Source organism: Chelonia mydas, chromosome 10, assembly GCF_015237465.2.
Source record: "Chelonia mydas isolate rCheMyd1 chromosome 10, rCheMyd1.pri.v2, whole genome shotgun sequence".
NCBI lineage: Eukaryota > Metazoa > Chordata > Testudines > Cheloniidae > Chelonia > Chelonia mydas.
Window position 1 is genome coordinate 11,697,688 of NC_051250.2, and position 20,146 is coordinate 11,717,833.

The following is a 20,146-nucleotide window of genomic DNA, read 5'->3' on the forward strand; positions in this document are numbered from 1 at the left end:
CCCGAACAGTTTTTCCTTCAATGAGATCTCTTCAGCCATGAGTTGGGATAGGAATTGTCCCTCTGTTTCTGTTGTAAACAAAAAGCTGTTAAGGGAGGTCTTGGTATCCTGCTGGCTTTTCTTTGGGAGGGCAAGTGCAGGGCATCTTGCTCACTGTCTTGACTGGAGGTGTTAGTGCTTCATATAGATGTCCTGAGATGGGGACTCAACTTCTAGTCTATTCATCAATTGGCTTGGGTAGTTTCCTGTGATTCTTCACAGATCTGCTATTGACTCAAGTTGAAAGTCGATAGTTTAATCCAATGAATTAATTCCCTTTTATTCCGTTTGGCTAGTGCATGTCCAATTGGCAAAATTACATTTTGCAGTTGGTCAGTGATTTTTGCATTCCCAGACTTAATGCTTTGTGGCAGCTGGTGGTTGCCTGCAAATTGAGTATCCACAGAGTTCAGGGCGGCATTGATGACATGAAGCCTGCTGGTGACTAGCATCTCATTTAGTCCTGATCACTTCCAGTGGGATTTTGGCAAGATGTGCCCTGCCTTCTGCTTCGCTGGACCACTTGTCTTGGTGACCGAGTACCTATCTTCTCTGTTTGGAAGTGGTTGGAATGCAGTTGGCAGTGCCCACAACTGGTATATCTGAAAGTCCATTAGTGAGAAATAGTTACTTGGAAAAAGAAAATGGTCTAAAATGGTATTGTATTTCCACCTCTTACCGTGGAGGTGGTAGGATTAGGTGGCTGTATGTACTATTCTCTGTAAACCTTATGATACCTTCAATGATGGAACGCCACACTATTTCTCAACTAATACATTATTACATAATCCATTTTTTCTTTAACTGTGGATGTGAAAAAACATCTTGTGATATGTTGACATTTGTAAAAACTTGCACTGTTTTAACTGTAATGGTCCATTATATGCTTACAAACTTATACTCTTCCATAAATTCTCTTCTCTCTAAGGTATGTATCTTAAATTTTGTTCCCATGTCCTGTACGTTTTTATTTCAACCGTGATGCAGCCTTACTTAAGTAGAATTCAGGGGATGTGACAGTTACTTGTGATGCTAACATAGCTGCAAAGTAGGTGGCTTATTGATGACATACTTACAATTCTACATTGTTGTACTGAATCTATCTAATTGACTGTCCCCAACATACATAGAGTACCCAGTAATATAAAGTGCCGCACATGTGTATCTAAGGTTGTAAGAAAAATATGATATGTTTGAGAAATTGTGTGTCCACATAAGTAAACTATTTTCAGGCCCTGATTCAGGCAAGTGTTCCTACTTAAGAAGGGAATTCAGCACATAATTAAGCATATGCTTAAGTCCCATTTAAATTAAGCATGTGTTTAAGTGCTTAAATGAATCAGGACCTTAATGCATACACTATAGGGGGCAGAGCTAAGGTTGTGCTTACAATCTTAACTTGGCAATTTACTGACTTTGGGGAGCTTAACCATGCAGTTTTAATATTTTCTTAAGGTATTTCTTAAGGTGGGTTTATATAGCACTACAATTTTGTGATAATTCGCGAGAAAGAGAGACAAGTTCCTCGCACTAAAGAGCTTATACAAACATGACAGGAGTTAAAAGTAAGGTAAATGAGATACAAAGAGATTATTGGTAACAAAAACAAGAAAGGAAGTTGTTGATTAAGAAATGAGTCCGAAGGGGAGAAAGAAAGTGATTGGTTGATTGGAACTTGGTATTATTTCAAGAGGAAGGAGCAATATGAAAAGAGGTATAGACCTGAGAGGGGGGAAAAGGAACGAGGAGAGAGGAATAGGGAATAAGAGTGAACGAGTGGAAATGTGTTAGAGATTGCATAGCATTTTGACTTCTGCTGGTATCTTCCCTCCCTCTAAACAATGTTCCTGTGACTTTTCAAAATGGAAAACTTCTGGCAGCTCGTGGGTGCGTATTAGATTTGCATGTTTACATTCTTCCTACTACTTGTAGAAAGTCCACTTGTCTGTCTGACTGTGTTGGCCAGGGGAGCATTGTCTACTTTTTTATGTCAGATTGGGATTTAGACATGGTATATGGGGCCAAATTCATCCCCCATTGACTTTGATGTAATTACACCTGGTCTGAATTTTGCCAATGATCTCTTAAAATCACCTGTGTTTCTCTTTCCCTAAAGAGAGTCTCCTGCATTCAGATCATTTTTAAACCTTTCCTATTTATAATGGTTTGAATTTCTCACATCTGTGTGTGTTGCTTGCATTTTTCATATCTTACTCTCCCCTGGGTGAGTTTAAGGGGCTTAGCTGAAGAGGGTAGAAAACACCGACCCCCATCATTGCTTGTTTCTCCTCTGTAACCTGCTGTGTTTGTCAGAGGGAGCTTGAGAACCCAGGTCATCTTGCTGTTGTAGAAGAGCTGCAGTTCTCTTCTGTCTGAACAGTAAGCTTTGTATCTGTTTGTACAGTAATGAACTGCTTTTGTTTCCTTCAGAAACGTGCTCTGCTGACTGGAGTGTTTCCATTTACAGACAACCCTTGCCAAATTAATTTTATTTAATTATCTCCCAGGGCTAAGCTTGAATACATTTTGTGTTAAATTCACCATTTCTCCCTCTTCTGAACGAAATGGACTTAATATCCTTGTTAAAATCTGATTAAAACTAAAATTGAGTTTTTTGAAGTCTGATTATCCCATGAAATGGAATTTTTAAACCTAATTACGAATGGATTTGCATACATTTCTCAGCACCATTGAAAAGAAAGTTGAAATAAATTTATTAATGAAATCCTCTTTTGCCGTCTCCTTGGGGCATGACATGATTGAAGGCGAGTGAGGGTGCGAAGGGGGAGGAGAAAACCACTCCGTCTTGTGAAAATTCTCTCTTCCCCAAGAAATTAGTTCCAGAGCAGCCCTGACCCAGTCTCATATTTATTCCTTTCTCTGTCACACAACCAATTTGGGTAATTGATGGCTTTTCTGAGGGTGACTACACAGCTGAGCTGTTTTCATGTATTCAAAGCTTTTATGCTTTTTTGAGGGGAGGATGTAAGAGGGAGGGGGACTTGATTGTTATGTTCTCTTCACCCTCTTGCCTGAAGTAGCCCTGATGTGAAATCAATAAGCAGCTCCCTCTCCTTCTCTGTGGGCGGCTGTATACTTTACTCAATTTAAAAAAATGTTTAACTGGACGGCTTTACACAAGTTCTGATAAATGTGCATGTGGGATTTCTGATTGTTTACATGCTGGCCAGGGTTGGAAGATGGAGCTTCCCTGAAGGAAATATTTGAATCTCCTATAGCTCTGGTCATGCTTGCTGTACTAGGAGTTTGAGCATGGTCCCTCCAGTGCTAGTGGAGAACACATCTGGTTCTAACCTTCAAGGGTAGCTGTAGTTGGGAGACAAACATACAGGATAATGTTGGTTTTATTTTAGAGGCTAATACTGCTAGCCCCTTCCATATTCTTTTATTCCTTAGGGGGAGTGTCCTCTTAGATGAGAGGTAGAGCCCCTGAAAAGACTTCACATTGTCTTGGTCATTTTCCTTTGTTCTGTGGGACAGATCCAGTCCTAGGAATAATACCTGTGATTAGGTCTTCTATAACTCGTACTAATCCAGCGCAAAGAGAGTGCATTGTCTCTCTTCAGCATGCTGCAGATTTTGTTCATCAGTGGTGTGATAAAGCTCTTCAGGACAAATCATTATCTGAGTCCAGTGATCCTGGGTATATTACATGACTGTCTAGTGAATAAAGCACTAACATTTATGCAAAGTGACTCTTGAGCAAAGGAACGTGGCTTTCTTAGGCCTCTGGTTTTTTTATCCTGTTTTTGGCAGTTTTGTTAATTATGAAACATAACAGGAAATGTGCAGTTCTGATCTTTCCATTCTTGAGAGAGAGTGCTGAAATCAGTGGGTTTCATTTGGGAAAGCATGGCTCAGTGGAGGAGGGAGGGCTGCTCTGGGACTGGAGAGTGCCTTTCCACTAACAGAGGATCAAGTTGAATTCCCAGCACTGCTGAAGTGGTTTGAAACACTCCTTTGTAAATAACAACAAAGTTTGGGGTCCAAAGGAACTGAGGAAGGGAGGAAGCCAATGAAAGCAGCTGTGTACTGGTGACTCAAATCTGCCTACTGGTTTCACGGCAGCTTTATTTATTCATTTGTATGTGTTCTCTGCACCCATCCCAGGGGCTGCATCTGTTACAAAATTTATGTAAAACAATTTTAATGCTAAACAGGACTCTCATACAGGCCTACATTCTAAAATACAGATGGACTACAATATCTCACCAATCTCAGACAACCTCTCCCAACTGAGACCTGAGGACCTGTCCAAACGTGATGCACCCTAGGTTCACTCACGGAAGTGTTTTGTACGCTCTTCGTAGCCACACTACTAACATGCAGGAGCAGCAAGCCCCAAATCCAAGGGAGGGTTGGGGCTTAGTAAATAGGAAATGGACAGCTAGCTGAAATCCAGTCTGAGGCTCAAAATCTCTTCATAGTTGAAACTATGGTGACTGGCTCTGGAATGGCCTCACTGCTCCCCCCAAAAAAGAATAATGGGTTATAGGTACCTTTTTATATTGTGGTTTACAGCGCACACAAATCAAATCCTAAAATCAGAATTTATGTTTATGAGGGAAGAGCAGAGAAACAGCAATGTAAAGTATAAAGCAGTTACAGTGGTTTCTCTTTCTCTTTACTGGGGAGAATGTGCAACTCTTCTCCATTCCATAAATACATTTCAAATTTTATAGGCTGTAGATCTGTTAAGTTTATTAGTGCCTCCCATCATAGCTTCAGGCATTGAAAGTGACTGAAACTTTATTATAGCAGTAAGCCAAGATGGTGTCAGAGTGCTTGTGACACCAATCCAACCCTTATCTTAATCCCAGTCACAGAAGCCTGTGGCAGAGACGCAGGGAAGTTGTAATTGCTTTTGGCTGTTCTGAACCCTGTGCTTGATGCAGGCAGCTCAGCTGACGTACGGGTTTGATGGAGAGTGAGCTGGCAAAAGGAGAACAGTAATTGCTGAAATGCTGCTGTTTACATCTTTAATGCGATTACACTCCAGCAGTTGCACTTTCTATGAATGAGTCTTTAAATCTGTTTGTTGCCTTCTGAAATGAATTATTCATTATTTGTGGGTGATGGGGGTTTGGCTTTCACTGGAGGGTTTATTATATCCATTTAGCACTGAATGCCTTTGGCGCACACCAAGACACAGTTAGTTCCCCACCATTGTACTTCTGTCCATCACTCTTTCTGATGTTGAAACTTTCAGAGTACATAATGCAAACTTTTTTATTTTTTTGGGAACAGAAAGCTGTTGTGGGGTTTTGCTTGATCTGTAGTGCTAGGCGTAAAATGACACAAGGATTTCATTTAAACTGATGCGTGCTGATGAGATGAGATAAAGTCTCTACTGGCATGTTGGGTTGGAGGGTTTGGCACCATGAGGCTTGGAATTGGGGTTCCGTGGAGTGGATGCTGTGGAGATAAGGCAGAAGTTTGGAACTAGATGGGTCTTCTGCCAGTGGGGCTGATGTTTTGTGCCCCATAGTGAAGAGAAGAGGTTAGGGGGCTGGTGAGATTTTTGTGATTTGTAGCACTGGATTGGGAATTGCTCCTGTCCTGTCCTGGGAGTCATGTTGGGTGTTCCTGCACCCCATTAAAAATTCAGACACGTCTCTGGTTCTGCTTTCTATTCTAGAGACTTGACCCAGCCTAATAGTGCTGAAACTCCTGCATTAGATCTTGCTGAATCATTTTACATTCATCAGTGCTGATGTACTTGTGAGCTTGCATAAAACTTTTGGTTTGAGTGATTATTTGTCCTTCGCTTTGAATATTCAATTGGTTGTAAACTTAAAAAAACAAAACAAAAGTCAAGCAAGAGAATTACTGCATTTGTTGAAAGTTCTGAAAGCTTTTTTTTAGCTAAACAGTTCAAAGAGTGCATCTCACTAATCAGAGGAATGTTCTTGCATCCCTGGGGTGGTCACACTGGTTTAATTGGAACTCGGGCTTCTTTGAAGTCCTTTTAATCCTCCCTGAGCTGGGGGAGTGGGTTTGAAGGCAGCTACTGTAAATCTGAAATTTCTTCATTTTATTTACATGTGTCTGGGGATGTGTGTAATTCATTTTCCTGAAGTTGCTTGGCTGAGTGGACAGCTGAGCGAGAACGGTACTTTGATTAAGTCAGAGGCCTGAGACTGATGGTGGAGGGCTGCTCGTTGTGCTCACAGTGTTTGTTAAAACCAGGACCTGACAAATGGGCTGTGAATGGCCAATGAACAGAGTAGGGAGCAGTGTGGAAATCATGGAATAGCTGAACAGGAGGTTAAGGCCATGCAAAAGCTTGAGTCTCAAGTTGAGGCAGGATAAAAATGGTAGATTCCCAGAATGCACTTGAAGGGTGGGTCCTGTGGTTAAAGCACTGCTCTGAGATTTGGGAGACCTGAATTCAGTTTATGGATTATGACACAGACTTTTTGGTGACCGTGGGAAAATCAAATAATCTCGCTGCCTCAGAGGGTCCCCATCGGTAAAATAAAACTACTTCCTTTCTCCCACCCTTTGTCTGTCGTGTCTATTTAGATTGTCAGCTCTTTGGGGCAGGAGCAGTCTTAACTAGATATGTGTTGTACCTAGCATATGGGGCCCCAATTTCAGCTGGAGCCTCTAGGTGCTGCTCTAATACGAATAACTATGCAACAAATATGTCACTGACCTATGCCAACAGCTTCCTTAACTCTTCTATGTTTGTTATTGTTTTTGTTCCACTATTGATAAATAACAAACATTGGCACAAGCCATTGATTCTTCATATTCCCGTAAGGTTTCTTACTGGTTTGCTGAAACCAGCATGATTCACTTTCTGCCTCCACCAGTGGTGAAACACCTGTTACAAACCTTGAAGTAGTCTTTGTGTAAGTTGAAACAGCTTTTAATTCATAGCAGCAGTGGGCTTAACCCCATTTCCCTACCTCAAAATATCCTAGCACCCCATTTAAACCCACCTTCATTCTAAATCTAATTTCCCCTGTGACTAAAAAAGTCATTGGGTGAGTTTAAAAAAGAAAAAAAAGATTTTTCCAAGTGAATGTAGTTTTAGCTGAAACGGTAGCTTCAACACCTATTGAAAATGGCAGTTCTAGCTGTGAGACAGAAGAGGTATGTGATTATAATTAGGTGTAAATAAGAATTATACGGGAGATGGCTAAAAATATAGTGTAGACTCTCGCAAGGACCTTCAGACAGTCATTAATAATAGTTCCTCTTGCCTCAAAATCAGGAATCTAGAAAACTATATTTCTGGATGCTTTATAAATACCAGGGAGAAGTGAAGGATTTAGATTCAGCAGTATTTTTTGAATTATTCATGTAATAAAGCATTAGCTTCTGTGCTGAAAAATCAAAACCCATTCAGCTAAACAGAGAGAAGAGAAAGGTTGCCCCCGTCAGACTTACTAGTCAACTTTGTGCTGGAACCCCGGTAATGTGAAACAGCAGAGCAATTAAAGGGCACTCCTGTGGGTTAGCAGTACTACAAATTGAGCTTATATGTGGATGTGCTTGTCATTATTAAGAGCTGGAGTCTTTTTCTGGCTTCCAGCAAACTTATCTGTTAGTGACTTAATTGGAATAAAATCTGTATAGTGATTTAATTGGAATAAATCTAATCTCTTGAACATCTCCACAAGGTTAGATAAACAACCTGTTCACACATTGCCATCTCAGAGGGTACAGAAGCTTCAAGTTAACTTTGACTGTCAGTAAAGTCCAGTCTTGCTATCACTAAAGAGAATGCTTTAGGAGAGACAGATGTTAATGACTCTCTTTTCTCTAAAGTTGAGAGAGTGACAATGCATATAGCCTCTGGCATTACATACCTCCCAGGAATTTTTCTTGAACATGAAAGTAGACTTCCCAGGAGGTACATAAAGCCAGAGGCTATATTCACTACTTAGTAGGGAAAGAACAGTGGATTTCTGGTGAAATAGGCACTGTTGAACCTGTCGGCAAATTCTTAAGGGTTTGTATCATCTGCCATGTTCCCTCTGCCATCTCGCCAGATGGTTCCAGCTATTAGAATACATCACTGCCAGTTTGGCTGCAGAGAGATCTGGAAGCCCATAGTGATGACTTGGCTGAGCTGCTTCCCCTTTGAAGGACAAATCTCTTATTCATTGCAGCCTGAAGAGCATTGTAATCCTGCCTAAACATTTTCAAATCTAACTTTAACAGCTCTGCTTTTCTTGCCCTGTGGGGCACCTCAAAACTGAAGATTGGATGTCATGTCATCTGGAGTGCCGTGACTTCCGCGTGAAGGCAAGCATCATTGACGTCATTGTTCTTGAGAATAAACAGAAAACGTTGCAATCTTTATTATCAGTTGTGTTCTGTAGTACACAACAAAATATAGCATTGTGCCTTCTTTAGGACTCTGAAGCTTTTCACTCGCAGGGCACGCTGAAGTGTACGATGTGTGTTCTTGCTGAGTTTTGTGTTCCAGCCTTCTATGTTTGACGTTTGAACAAAATGTCCAAAAAATAGGGTGGGTGCTACAATAAAATTCAAAAAGTGTTGATTGATTAGATTTTTTTTCCAAAATGAAAGACGAAGCAGATCCTGTTGAACCCTGGCATACACTGAAGGCAGGACTGAAACACAGGAGACCAGCTGTTGGGATGCCCATTCTGATTTAACTTGTGGGAAGTGGGGAAAAACTGTTTTGGTCCAAAATCTCTGATGTTGAGTGGAATCTCTCTTAGCCCCTTGTCTCACTCTTGTTCCCAAATTATGCGTTTTTGGATTCATTGGTGATTTTGTTCTTGGTCCAGCAGAGAGTTAGCCATTAATTGTCCTTATGTTTTCCAAGAGTCCTGCTAAAACACTTTCACACAAGTGAGTCCCTTTCCTGCTCCAAATGGTTAGCCAGACTTTGAAGTGCTGGATTTATAGATGAATTGAGTTTTCACTTTTGCCAGAAGAAACTGAATTTGCTGATACTACTGTCCAAATATGGAGAACATTTTCTAGATGAAGAGATCTCTAGAAGTTGGGATTGCTTGTGGCTCCCTCTTTCTTTCAGACAGTAGTAGTATTCCATTCACTGCTCTTCTTCCCCCTCCCCCCACTTCTTTTTTTTTTTTAAATGCAGAAATATTAAGCATGTGAAGACTTGTCACCTTTGACTGGAGGTCCATTAGGAGGTATAAGTTTAGGTTTTTTGTGAGTTCTTAAAACCTTAAATTTGAAGAGGTGACATTTTCCCTTATTCAAAATGTAATTAGTCAACCATTAGAAGTTAAATAGGTGTTAAAAAGCACCAAAATAGGTGTTAAATCACATACAAAAAGTTTTAAACAGACTAACTTAGGCTGTGTCTACACTGCCACTTTCAGAGCTAAAACTTTAGTAGTTCAGGGGTGTGAAAAAACATCCCCCTGAGCGACAAAAGTTTTAGTGCTGAAAAACACCAGTATAGACAGTGCTTTATCGCCAGGAGCCGTGCTCTCGGTGATAAAGCTACCACCCCTTGTTCAGGGTGTTTTTTTTTTTTTAATTGCTGGGAGAACTCTCCCCCGGCGATAAAGCGTCTCTACACTGCCCACGTCGCAATGTAGACATACCCTAAAAATCCCTTCCGACCTCAACTTTCAGTTCACTCTTCTTGTGAGATTGCCATGTTACTGTTGTTCTTCAGACATCAGAGGCCTGGTCTACACTTAGAAATTTTGGAACACTGGTTTACAGTTAAAAATTAGATCAACCTCGCTGTGTTGCTTGGGGCTGTGAAAAATTTCATGCCCTCCGTGCCGTAGGTAGGTCGACCTCATTTCCCAGTATAGACACAGCTAGGTCAACAGAAGGCTTCTTCTGTCAACTGAGCTGCCGCTGCTTGTCGAAGCGGATTAACTACATTGACAGAAAAATCCTTCTGTCTGTGTAGGACACATATACACTAGTGTAGACATGGTCACTGTTTTCCACACGGAAGGAATCTGGATTTCAAAATGTAAAAGCAGAAGAAAAACTTTTTTTTGTTTTGTTTTTTTTGGTAGGGTTGGAAATCCTTTCATGATTCCTTAACATCAGAAAGAAGCAGAAAAGGGCACAAACCAAACCTTTTTTATTTTACAAGTTCCTTTAAGGGGTGAGAGCATTAGAAGGATTTGGGGGTTTGACGAAGAGAAGCGGTAGTGCCTGGTAATCTGTTCCTAACATTTTATTTTTGTTAACAAGTGTTCAGTGACTATCTTTTGTCCATAACTGTTCTAGTCTGTTGAATAGTCACTGTTTTATAGGACCTTATGGAAGTGGTTTCTTTAAAAAATAGGTTAAAATAAAGTTTCGTCCCAAAAGCTTGGGCATGCCTTGCTTCAATTCAACATGACTTTAAATTAGCTGAGTTGCAGAACTCAGTGAGCTGTAGCTCACGAAAGCTTATGCTCAAATAAATTGGTTAGTTTCTAAGGTGCCACAAGTACTCCTTTTCTTTTTGCAAATACAGACTAACACGGCTGTTACTCTAGAACCCACAGTGTGTGTCTGTAGTCCTGCAGAGTTAAAGCAATATGCAGAAATGTTGCATGAAGAGACTTTAAAGCAGTTATGCATGAGCAAAAATTGCTACTTAGAGCATTTTAGTACAGTGCACTGCTTTTAGAAGAATCACATCCATCCCAGATGATTTGATTCTTATAAGCGGTTGATTCTTACAAGCAGTGTATGTTAGTATAGGAATGATTTTGTCCCAGTGGTTTTGATCACTATATGTGGGTGATTCTTGTAAATGGAATGCACAGTATTATACAAATGTAAATATCTTGGTAGCTTCAATAGTTTATTTAAGAACAAAAAATCTAAAAGGCCTCAATCCTCAAAACACAATAGCTCAATTTTTTTTTAACAATTTAGTCTTATTTTTGCTTTGCACATCCATAGCTAAAGAGTAACTTCAAAGATCTAGCTCAAGTCAAATCTTTTCCCTTTGCTATATGACTTTGAAACACCTGCAATAAGATGTGGATGTTCTAATAAATTTTAAATGAAGAAACATTTTTATCCAATTTTACTTTTTTTAACCAAAAAAGGTTAGCGTCTAGGCTGTTTACTGACAGGTTTCAGAGTAACAGCCGTGTTAGTCTGTATTCGCAAAAAGAAAATGCTTTTAAAACCAGCTAGTTCTAAATGCCAAAGTATTGGAGTTTATAACAGAAATGCTAATAGCCTCTTAACTAAGACAGCACAACGGAGAAACTTTCTGGCAATTTTCTACAAAATTCCAGTTGAGTGGATGAAGAAAATCTTGGCATAACGTTTGCCAATGGTAGTCTGAAAGCTCACTGACTAAAGCAGAGTAACTTGGATGGGCATCCTATTCAATTAATTTTTCACTTCATTTGAGCAGTTGTGGATTTTTTTTATCATTATTAAATTGCTCCTTTTCAAATTTTCTGTATTTCAAAGAAAATCTGAGTGCTTTGGTTAAGTGTAATTTTGTCTCTTGACTTCCTTACTCCAGCTCTAAGCCTTGCTGGGCTAATTTGTACCTTAGGGCAAAAACCTTGTTTCTAAATTGGTATCAAATGCTCCTGACTGTTTGGTTATTGCTTCCCAGATACTGAAAAGGAGGATTTTGCTTTGAGGTTTATTGCAGAAGGAGATTTGATCTCTGAGGGGGAAAAGCAGTATCCAGATTTCAGCTCCTTGCATTTTGCTCAAGAGAGTCAGACAGGAGTTGAATGACTGGAATTCAAATACCGAAGCTGCTTTGTGTCTTTTCATTTGCCCTTCTGTCCATTTTTTATAGTCATTTAGAGGACGAGTAAATACCTAACAGCCTTGCACCCCAAAATCAGGTCACTAAGTCTGTGTGTATAGTTGTGCAATTCAATCAAACTTGCATTGTGGAAGCTCAGGTCTGAGTTCTCCATTATACTGTGAAAAATCCTTGTCCATGAGTTTGCACTGGGTACATGTTACACAATGTGAGGAAAGGCCTGTTCCATATGCATGCCTGGGAAATATTGGGGATAAATTGGAGAAAAACGCTAGATGCTTTAACTTCTTTGAAGTAGCAATGGGTGCTGGGAAAATATGGATATGAGGTTGGTTGCTAGTTTTAAAAGGCAGGTCCTTTAAAAATGATCTGGTTAATTCTCTAATAATCACTGGTATGAACTGTTATAGTTACTGGGTGGTGGTATGTTCAGTGAGGCTAATGAAAAGGCTTGAGGCAAACAAATGCAGGAGCGTTCAGTGTGTACGGGGATGCTGACAAGTACTTGCCATCTTTTCATTCACCACTATTTCCATAAACCTCTGAAGAGAGAGGACCATTTTATATCAGTGAAGGTCCATTGTTAGTAGAGTGAAATGTAGATTCTGACCTGCCCTGTTTGGTACCAAAGCTGGGCTGGTTTAGTTTCATTGCATTGCGTATGTTTAAAAAGCCAAGTGGGAAAAGTGTGCGGAGTTTGGCTTTGATGACCTAGAAAGCACCTTATGTGACCTGGCTGGGATTTTGATGTGAATAGTTTTTGGAATCTGTAATAAAGGTGTGACATAGATGATTACTTGCAAGAGACTGGTTTTACTTCCTGGACCCCATCATATGGTTTAGTTTCTAGAAAGCTAATACCCCTGTTGCATGGCAGAAGGTAATCTCTATTAACTTCATTGTCAATCTGCACACTCCTTCTTTTAAATCAAATGCTAGTAAAACACGTCAACCAAAAATAACCACAAACCCCAAAGCTGCCAATTAATAAAATGAGGTTGGAGGTTAGATTGTTGACCTGAACCCTGTGACAGAGGAGGATGATTTGGCCTCTGATTGGAAATCTGTTGGCAGCTGCTATCTCTGAACATCATTGATTTTCTGACCACTTTCCATTAAAAGACCTTGTTTTGCAGTTGCTTATAAGTTTTGCCAAACTTTAACTGACATCTTCCATGCTGGGAGTCTGCTTACAGCTGAATTTTTTTTAAGTTTCAGCAAAAATATTTCAGGCATTTCTCAGAATGAAATTAGGGAACTTTTGTTCATGTTAAAAATTCTTAAAACTGATTCACTGAGAAGTTTTAGTAATTTGGCGCAGCGACTCAGAATTTGGCAGCAGTGGTCACCTGCTGTCAGGGATTTACCTGTTGCCATTCTTGTGAAAATCTGCCCACATTTGGATGAGTTGTAAGCCTCTGAGTGTTGTAGTTCACACATGCTGCACTGACTTGTTTGCATTTGGCAGCTAAATTCTCTGAGGATTCTGCCTGCACTGAGAATGCTTCATCCACTTACAGCTCTGTGTTGACCAGCCTGAGCGTGCACCTTCCTCACAGAGCATACTCCATCCCAGGGCTGAGCAGAATTTTCCCTATAATTGCTCCTCTTGATTGTTGGGGCTGCTCTAGTACTGGGCACCAGAACTGAGAGCCAAGAGATGGTCTAGTCTCCTAGTCTTTTAATGCTCCCTCTGCTGGTGCCAAGGCAGCACAGAAAGAGATGCAGCTTGTCTGAAATAGAGAAGGGTGATGAGCTGGTGGGGAGATTGAGACAGGAGCTGTGTTGAAGATCTAAAGGTCACAAAGTTTTTGTGCTTCGACAGGAGTACTTGGATGAAATTCTGTGTCCCGTGTTATCCAAGAGTTTAGCTGATAGGATCTAATGGTCCCTTCTTGCCTTAAAAATCTATGAATGAATGAACTTTGCTAATACAAATGCAATATGGCCAACATGATATTTCTGATTTTCAGTTAGCTTTTTATAAAAAACAGTATATTACAGAACACACACACACACACACACCCTGCCTCTCCTAACATTAAAAAGAACATTAAGATTACAAAGGCAGGCAATCAAAAATGAGAAAATTCCACAATGAAGGTTGCCTTTACAAATGTGATTCATCTTCCTTGTGTGTATGCATTATGATAATCTATAATTACTTGATCACATACTATATTTTCCACATCATTTTTTTTGCATGTAACACACCAAATAATTTGCACTCTAATTGGTCCATCTTTTTAATTGTTTAAATTTGAATGTCTTAGCTTCCATACAAAGATCCATAATGATCAATAGTCTCACTTTGCACCTGGTTTCTCGAAACTGTCTTTCCCAGGTGACATTTTTGCAGGGTATGAATTCATGAAATGTTTGAATAGACAAGTTTAGATTACAGTGATGATTTATCCTGGATATATAGCCACCAGTGTAACTATGCCAGTGGAAACATCTACTGCAGGCAGGCAAATCTGCTATTAGGGGGATTTGCATGGATGCAACTTATCCCAGTATCAGGCAGGGGTACAAATAGTGGCTTACAGCATTTTTGCCTGTCTGCAGTGTAGGGGTTTACACTGGAGACCTGTCACTGATGGTTGAAATCCCTAGAGTAGACAAAGCCTTAATCTGTAGGTTTACAGGCTCATCTTTCTTGGTTCCCCTCCCTTCCCCTCTTACGCTGCCACTGGAATGAATTTAGATCTTCAGTGTCTCTGAACCTGCCACATATGTGCATCTGGAAGATTTCTGTCTCTCTTGATTTCTCTGCACTACTCCTTGCTCCCACTAAATCTTGGAAGTGATGCCATTCCCCATCCCTCCTGGGTTCTCTGCCTCATTCCCTTCCAAGTTGGGAGATTCAGATGGCTTAATTTGTTCAAATTTTTGCCAAAGATACAGTTTACTTCTGGCACCATGTAATATGTGTGACACGTAGGAGTTCTGGTAAGAGACTATTTATCTCCTGGCCTTAGTTACAAGACATGAGCCAGGATTTCAAAAGATTATATCCCTGTCAAATGGCAGGGGTTCATGTCTGCTCAGTCTAGTGAGTACTGTTATGGAATCACCACTAAGTGATAGAGGAGGTAGTGGAAAGGAGACGATAATTGGTTTGTATGAAAGCAAATTCCCCTTGTCAATTATAATTCCCCTGTCATATCTTTTTTCTGTTTATTCCCACCCCAGCCCAGGACTTTCTAGGTAGACAGTGGGGAAAGAGAATCAGCATTTCTTGTGAATTGGATCAGAGTCCCAGAGGCTGAAGCCTGGTTTCTGCAGATTGGAAATTAGGGAACTGAATAGCAAATGACCCATCAAGCTAGAGGAAAAGTAGTCTTTGCTATTAAATCTGTTTTCCTTCAGATTATGGGAGCAAGTGAAGTTGGCTCTCCACCAATTACTCACATCTGTTACCCTGTGACTCTTCTGCATGCAGCACTGGAAATAGGTGCAAAGCCTTTAACTCCAAAAACAAATGCTTACTAGACGTGTTAAAAATTGTCTCTCTTCTCTTCAAGCTCAGCTATGTGAACTAGCCTGATGTGTTCCATCCAGTAGAGGGCAGTGCTGCTCAGTGTATCAAAACCTCTGTGTGCAGGCTCAAAGATTCATTTTCTGTCTCTTTTTTAGTCAGGAATTGAAATTCCTTTACTTGCTTGAGTTTTAAAAAGTAAACCAAGTAGAATCTGCAGTCTTTGGCTATCTTGAATGTTTAGTCGGTTTGGCAACACTGTCAAGTAAATTCTAGGTCTTGAGACTGTTTCTGGTATAAAGTCAGTGTACACCATCTACTTCCACTGTGCTATAAGATGACTCTCTGTATAGTATGCACTTTCCTATAGCATACATGCTCATTGGCCATCTAAATGGAAGGAGCTGTTCTGTGGCATTTGGTGTGGGCAGAGATAATTGCAATGCACTTTTTGGCAAATGCTCTTCTCAAACGGGGAAACGTAACTAGCTTAGGATAGGAAATGTGGTCTCTTAGACCCTTAAGGCTTGATATGGTGTGATAGGGCTGATGCCCTCTTCATTGGAAGGGGGCGGATTAGAGTCCAGCAGGGACTTAATGTCCGAATAAATACAACTGGCTGTGTGTGCTTGACAATATACAAACCTGTGATAGTTCAGCTGTTGTAATGGACTGTGGCAGCCTTAGCCTATAGCAACAATCTTGTCTGCCTTTTTGTCATTATTTTTATGTGGTCATGCCTGGGACTTAATTGTTCAGCCACTGGCATGTCTCTGTTCGTTAACTCTTTCCATTATTGTTTTGTTTAGGACCCCTGATGATCTCTCAAGGCAGATTGTTGCCCTGCAACAGAGGGAGCTTGTGCTGAAAGAGCAGAACTCTACCATCACAAACAGGTAGGTGCTGCCAACAAAGAATGTTGTGTTGCAGGAATTTGTTACTTTTAATACAAGTAAAGAGAAAATAAAAGGCTGCAGTCCCAGATACTTTTTGTACTTGCTGCTCTTCATTTTGTCCTACTGCCTCCCAGAAATCTTCTGTATCGTTATTATCTTTACTATGCTGGTGGTGAAGGTTACATTTGTGACTGTGACTTAAAGGAACACCATAGATTTTTGGAAAGGTCTTGGGGATTGGAGATGTAGAAATGTGTGGATCACTTTTATCCATGCTTACTTCTGAGGCTGAAATAATTTCAGGGTGCAAATGGAATGTGAGCTGGTTTCCCAACCCTTTTCACTTTTAAAAGGGATATTAAAGCTAAACAGACTAGTCCCCTGAATGTAGAGGAAGATTAAGAATCCTTGGGTGCGTGTGACTGTGATTAGGCTAGTAGAAAAGAGCACTTCAAAGACTTGGAAATTTGACTTGACAGGTGATGGGAGAAGACTTTGAATTTCTGGCTTCAGCTAGTGGCATTCTGAGAGTAGGCTACTCTTAGACATTCAGAGGAGCCTGGGTTACTGCACCTTCGGCCCTCTTGCTGAATTTGGGGTTGGGAGTGTTTTTTGCAAGCTAATTTGTTGCCATGATATAGCTGGTATAAAATTATCCAGACTCTGCCACCATAACTGGACTCTGTAGGCACTGTGGTATTTTACACTGGTGTGGGAACAAGAGAGAGATAATCAGTGCATCTGCTGCATTTTGCAACAAGTTGTCTTGTGCGCTAATCACTGTTAGAGCTCTGATTTAAGTTTGGTTTAGTCCAGGTTCTAAGTGACAATGTTCAGAGTTTGAACTGTAGAGCTCCCAGAAGATCCAACACTGCTTCTTGCACCCGAATATGTAGAACTGGTTTGAGGGGAACATGTCAATTCTGCTTTTTTTGGTTACTGAGTCTGGTCAAACCAGGTTGGCCTGAGGACCAATATCCTGGGATTTCTGCAGGAAATACTTTAAGATCTGGTTCCTTGAAGTAACTCTCAGTTTGACTCCCTATCTGGATAGATCATCTACATCAAAAGGTATGAATTGTATATTTTGCTTCAGACGCCCAGAAAAAGGAGAGGTTGTGTTTTTTGTTTTGTTTAACCTTTCCTGGAGATATGGCATGAAGGGAAGGAATTTGCTTTAACTTTGGAATTGCAGAAGTTGTTGTCTTGATCCTGGCATCCCACGCAGACTTAACCTATGAGAAATATACTTCATTCAATAGTGGGCCTGCGATGACTTCTTATAATTGATTGAACTCTTCTGTTGGGATTATTACTTATTTTGTAAGGAGCCACAATCATGGACCAGGACCTGATTGATCTAGACATTGTACAAACACAGAATAAAAATATGGTCCATTTCCCAAAGAGCTTACAAACTAAGTAATGACTGAGTCCTTTGTTCTTGGACCCTTTCCAGAGACCTGCTGACTATACCGTTACTGCTACAGCCAAGATTAGAAAAGTATATTTTGATGCAATACAACCTTTAAAGTTACTATACTTTGGTGTTTCATAAGGGGACTGAGTTTGTTTGCCAGGCTGTATCTGTTTACTTCACAGGCTGAGATGATTACAGGTGGTAATATTATTAAGCATGGCTGCTCATTGCGAGAAGGAAATGTGATTCTGCTGTAGAGCGTGCTCTCGCCCTCAACCCATGTGCGCTCTCTCTCCTGTTTCCCAAGCCACGGCATTTCCTTGAATCTACGTGTCTGTCCTTGTTAGAAGCAATACCACAACATGTATCTAAAAGGTTTTTTGGGTTTGTGGCTTTCTGCGTTGCCAAGGTGTTGGCTGACATGTCCAAGCAACAGCAACGTACAACATTTCCACTTTCAGCATAAACATGTTGAAAACACAGCAGTCAAATATTCTGTAGTTCAGCAGTGGTTAAACATCCTCTGTTAATCTCAGGCCACTTTCACTAACATGCCTCCTGAAGTGTCTGGTAGATTCTGGTTCAGGGGATGATCATTGTCTGTGCCCTCCCTTACTAATGACATGCAGGATTCAAGCAGGGCAATAAAAGCTTAGTATAAATACTCTTTAAGTGCTACTGAAACTGTTTAGCCAGTTGTTAAAATTGTTAGCCCAGGGTAAAATCCCCTGGATGCAGCCAGATAAATTGGTTCATGGTTCGTTGTCAAGAGGCTTAAAGGGGAAAACCAGTTTGATATCTTTTAAAAAACAAAAACAAATGACCAAAATAAAAATAAGTGGTGGTGGTAATGTTTAACAGTTATTGATTTTGGAGGCTGCTGCTCACAGCCTGCCAGAAAAAATGATTTTGTTAATGAATTTATTAATCGCCAGGAGGAATCTTTTTGTTGAGAAAACAGCCCTTTGGAAGTGCCTGTTCATGCTGGTCACAACTGGATCAATTTAACTTAAAAACAAAAACATGATCAAAATTACTTTTTGATTTTCAAAGGCGCCTTCAAATGAAACAGGCAGTAAAAACTGGCTCAAATTAAAACTTTTAAAATCTTCTAAGACGCAATCCTGTGAGTTCAGTTTCTAAAACTGACAAGTTCTCCTTTCTTCTGTCTAATATTTTATTCTGTCTTAAAGTATAGGCAATCAGGTACGTTCTAAAATCTTCCATTACAGATTATTTGAAAGTTCCCAGGAGAGGATCTTGAGTCTCTGACAGTAAAGTGCTTTTTAAGAAAGCAAATATGATTTTTCTTTTTTCCTTGAACCATATCCAGCATCAGCTGATTTATATATTCTTTTATTTGTTTCCTGTAGCGTCCAAAATGAGCCTATGTAATACAATGGCCTAGTGTGTGTGATCATGACTCCCTCTAGTGGTTGGTCCCAACAATTATACAGCCTTCTACTATCTCACTACTAAAGTAAAAAGAAAAGGAGTACTTGTGGCACCTTAGAGACTAAAAATTTATTAGAGCATAAGCTTTCGTGAGCTACAGCTCACTTCATCGGATGCATACTACTACTAAAGTAGTTCTCCTTTTAGGTTTAGTGGTAGGGTCTTGGGCTTTTGGTACTGAAGGTCATAGGGTTGAGCCTGCTGACAGATGTGTTACCTGCATATGTATGGGCCTATACACTGCAAAAACATAAAGGAAGGCAGGGTCCCTGCTCCAAAGAGCTTTGATGAGTTTTCTCAATAGTTGCTAAGAGAATGATTTTAGAATCTCTACTACCTGGATACTTAGGAAAATCATGACCAGGAGTCAGCATCTTAATCTCTTTTGGGTAGTGGAGCAGGAAGTCACTTATAAGCCCAATTTCCATATTGTTATGGTGAGAGACCTGATGGCTGACAGAAGAGGGTTGAGTGTAAGGTGAGGTTAGTGATATTACCTGCTCGTGGACTTATTCCTCATTAGTGTGTCTCTTTTGCTCTTTAGTATCAGTGGTGTAAGAAGGGGCTTTAATAATTAACTGATCAGCAACATCCCACTTCCAGGATGGCAGCACTCTCCAAACGATTTTTACTGCGTATTCATTAAGTCTGGATATGTTTGGTGAAGGTGCTGTTGGTGGTGGTTGAGTTTTATGGAATGGCTTGTGTGAGCTTTTACAATACTGGTATCATTTTCCTGATCCTCATAGTATAATTTTTAGTGGTATTTTATTTTGATTGGGGGAACCTCCTCCCACCTTTCCTGTATTCTGATTATTGTAAACATTTTTTCAATCTGCTATTCATCCTGCAGTCTAACAAACAGCCCCCAGTTTCCTTAATGGAGAAGATCTGATGGCTAATATAGTTGAGTATGAGCAGGACTGGGCTTCAGAAAACAAACCAAGCATGGAAATGATGGAACGGGGGTAATTTGCGACACACAATCACATCTTTCCTGCAGAACTGGAGAGCAGATTTAGCCTGGAGCCTGTTTTTGTTCAGTTTGCCCTGGGAGATCTAGAAAGAGGAGTCTGGAGAGGAGGGGAGAAGACATGGGTAAAATGTGTACACAACAG

At 40.3% G+C, this 20,146-nt stretch overlaps 1 protein-coding gene across 11 annotated transcripts in view; it reads left to right on the forward strand.

Annotated features, from left to right (window-relative positions):
• Positions 1–20,146, forward strand: part of MAD1L1 (mitotic arrest deficient 1 like 1) — a 557,068-nt gene that overhangs the window by 37,593 nt on the left and 499,329 nt on the right. For all 11 annotated transcript variants that reach the window (XM_043524561.1, XM_043524558.1, XM_037910943.2 and 8 more), the window contains one exon: positions 16,067–16,153. In XM_043524561.1, coding sequence (XP_043380496.1) covers positions 16,067–16,153 — 87 coding nt within the window. The remainder of the gene's footprint in view (positions 1–16,066; positions 16,154–20,146) is intronic.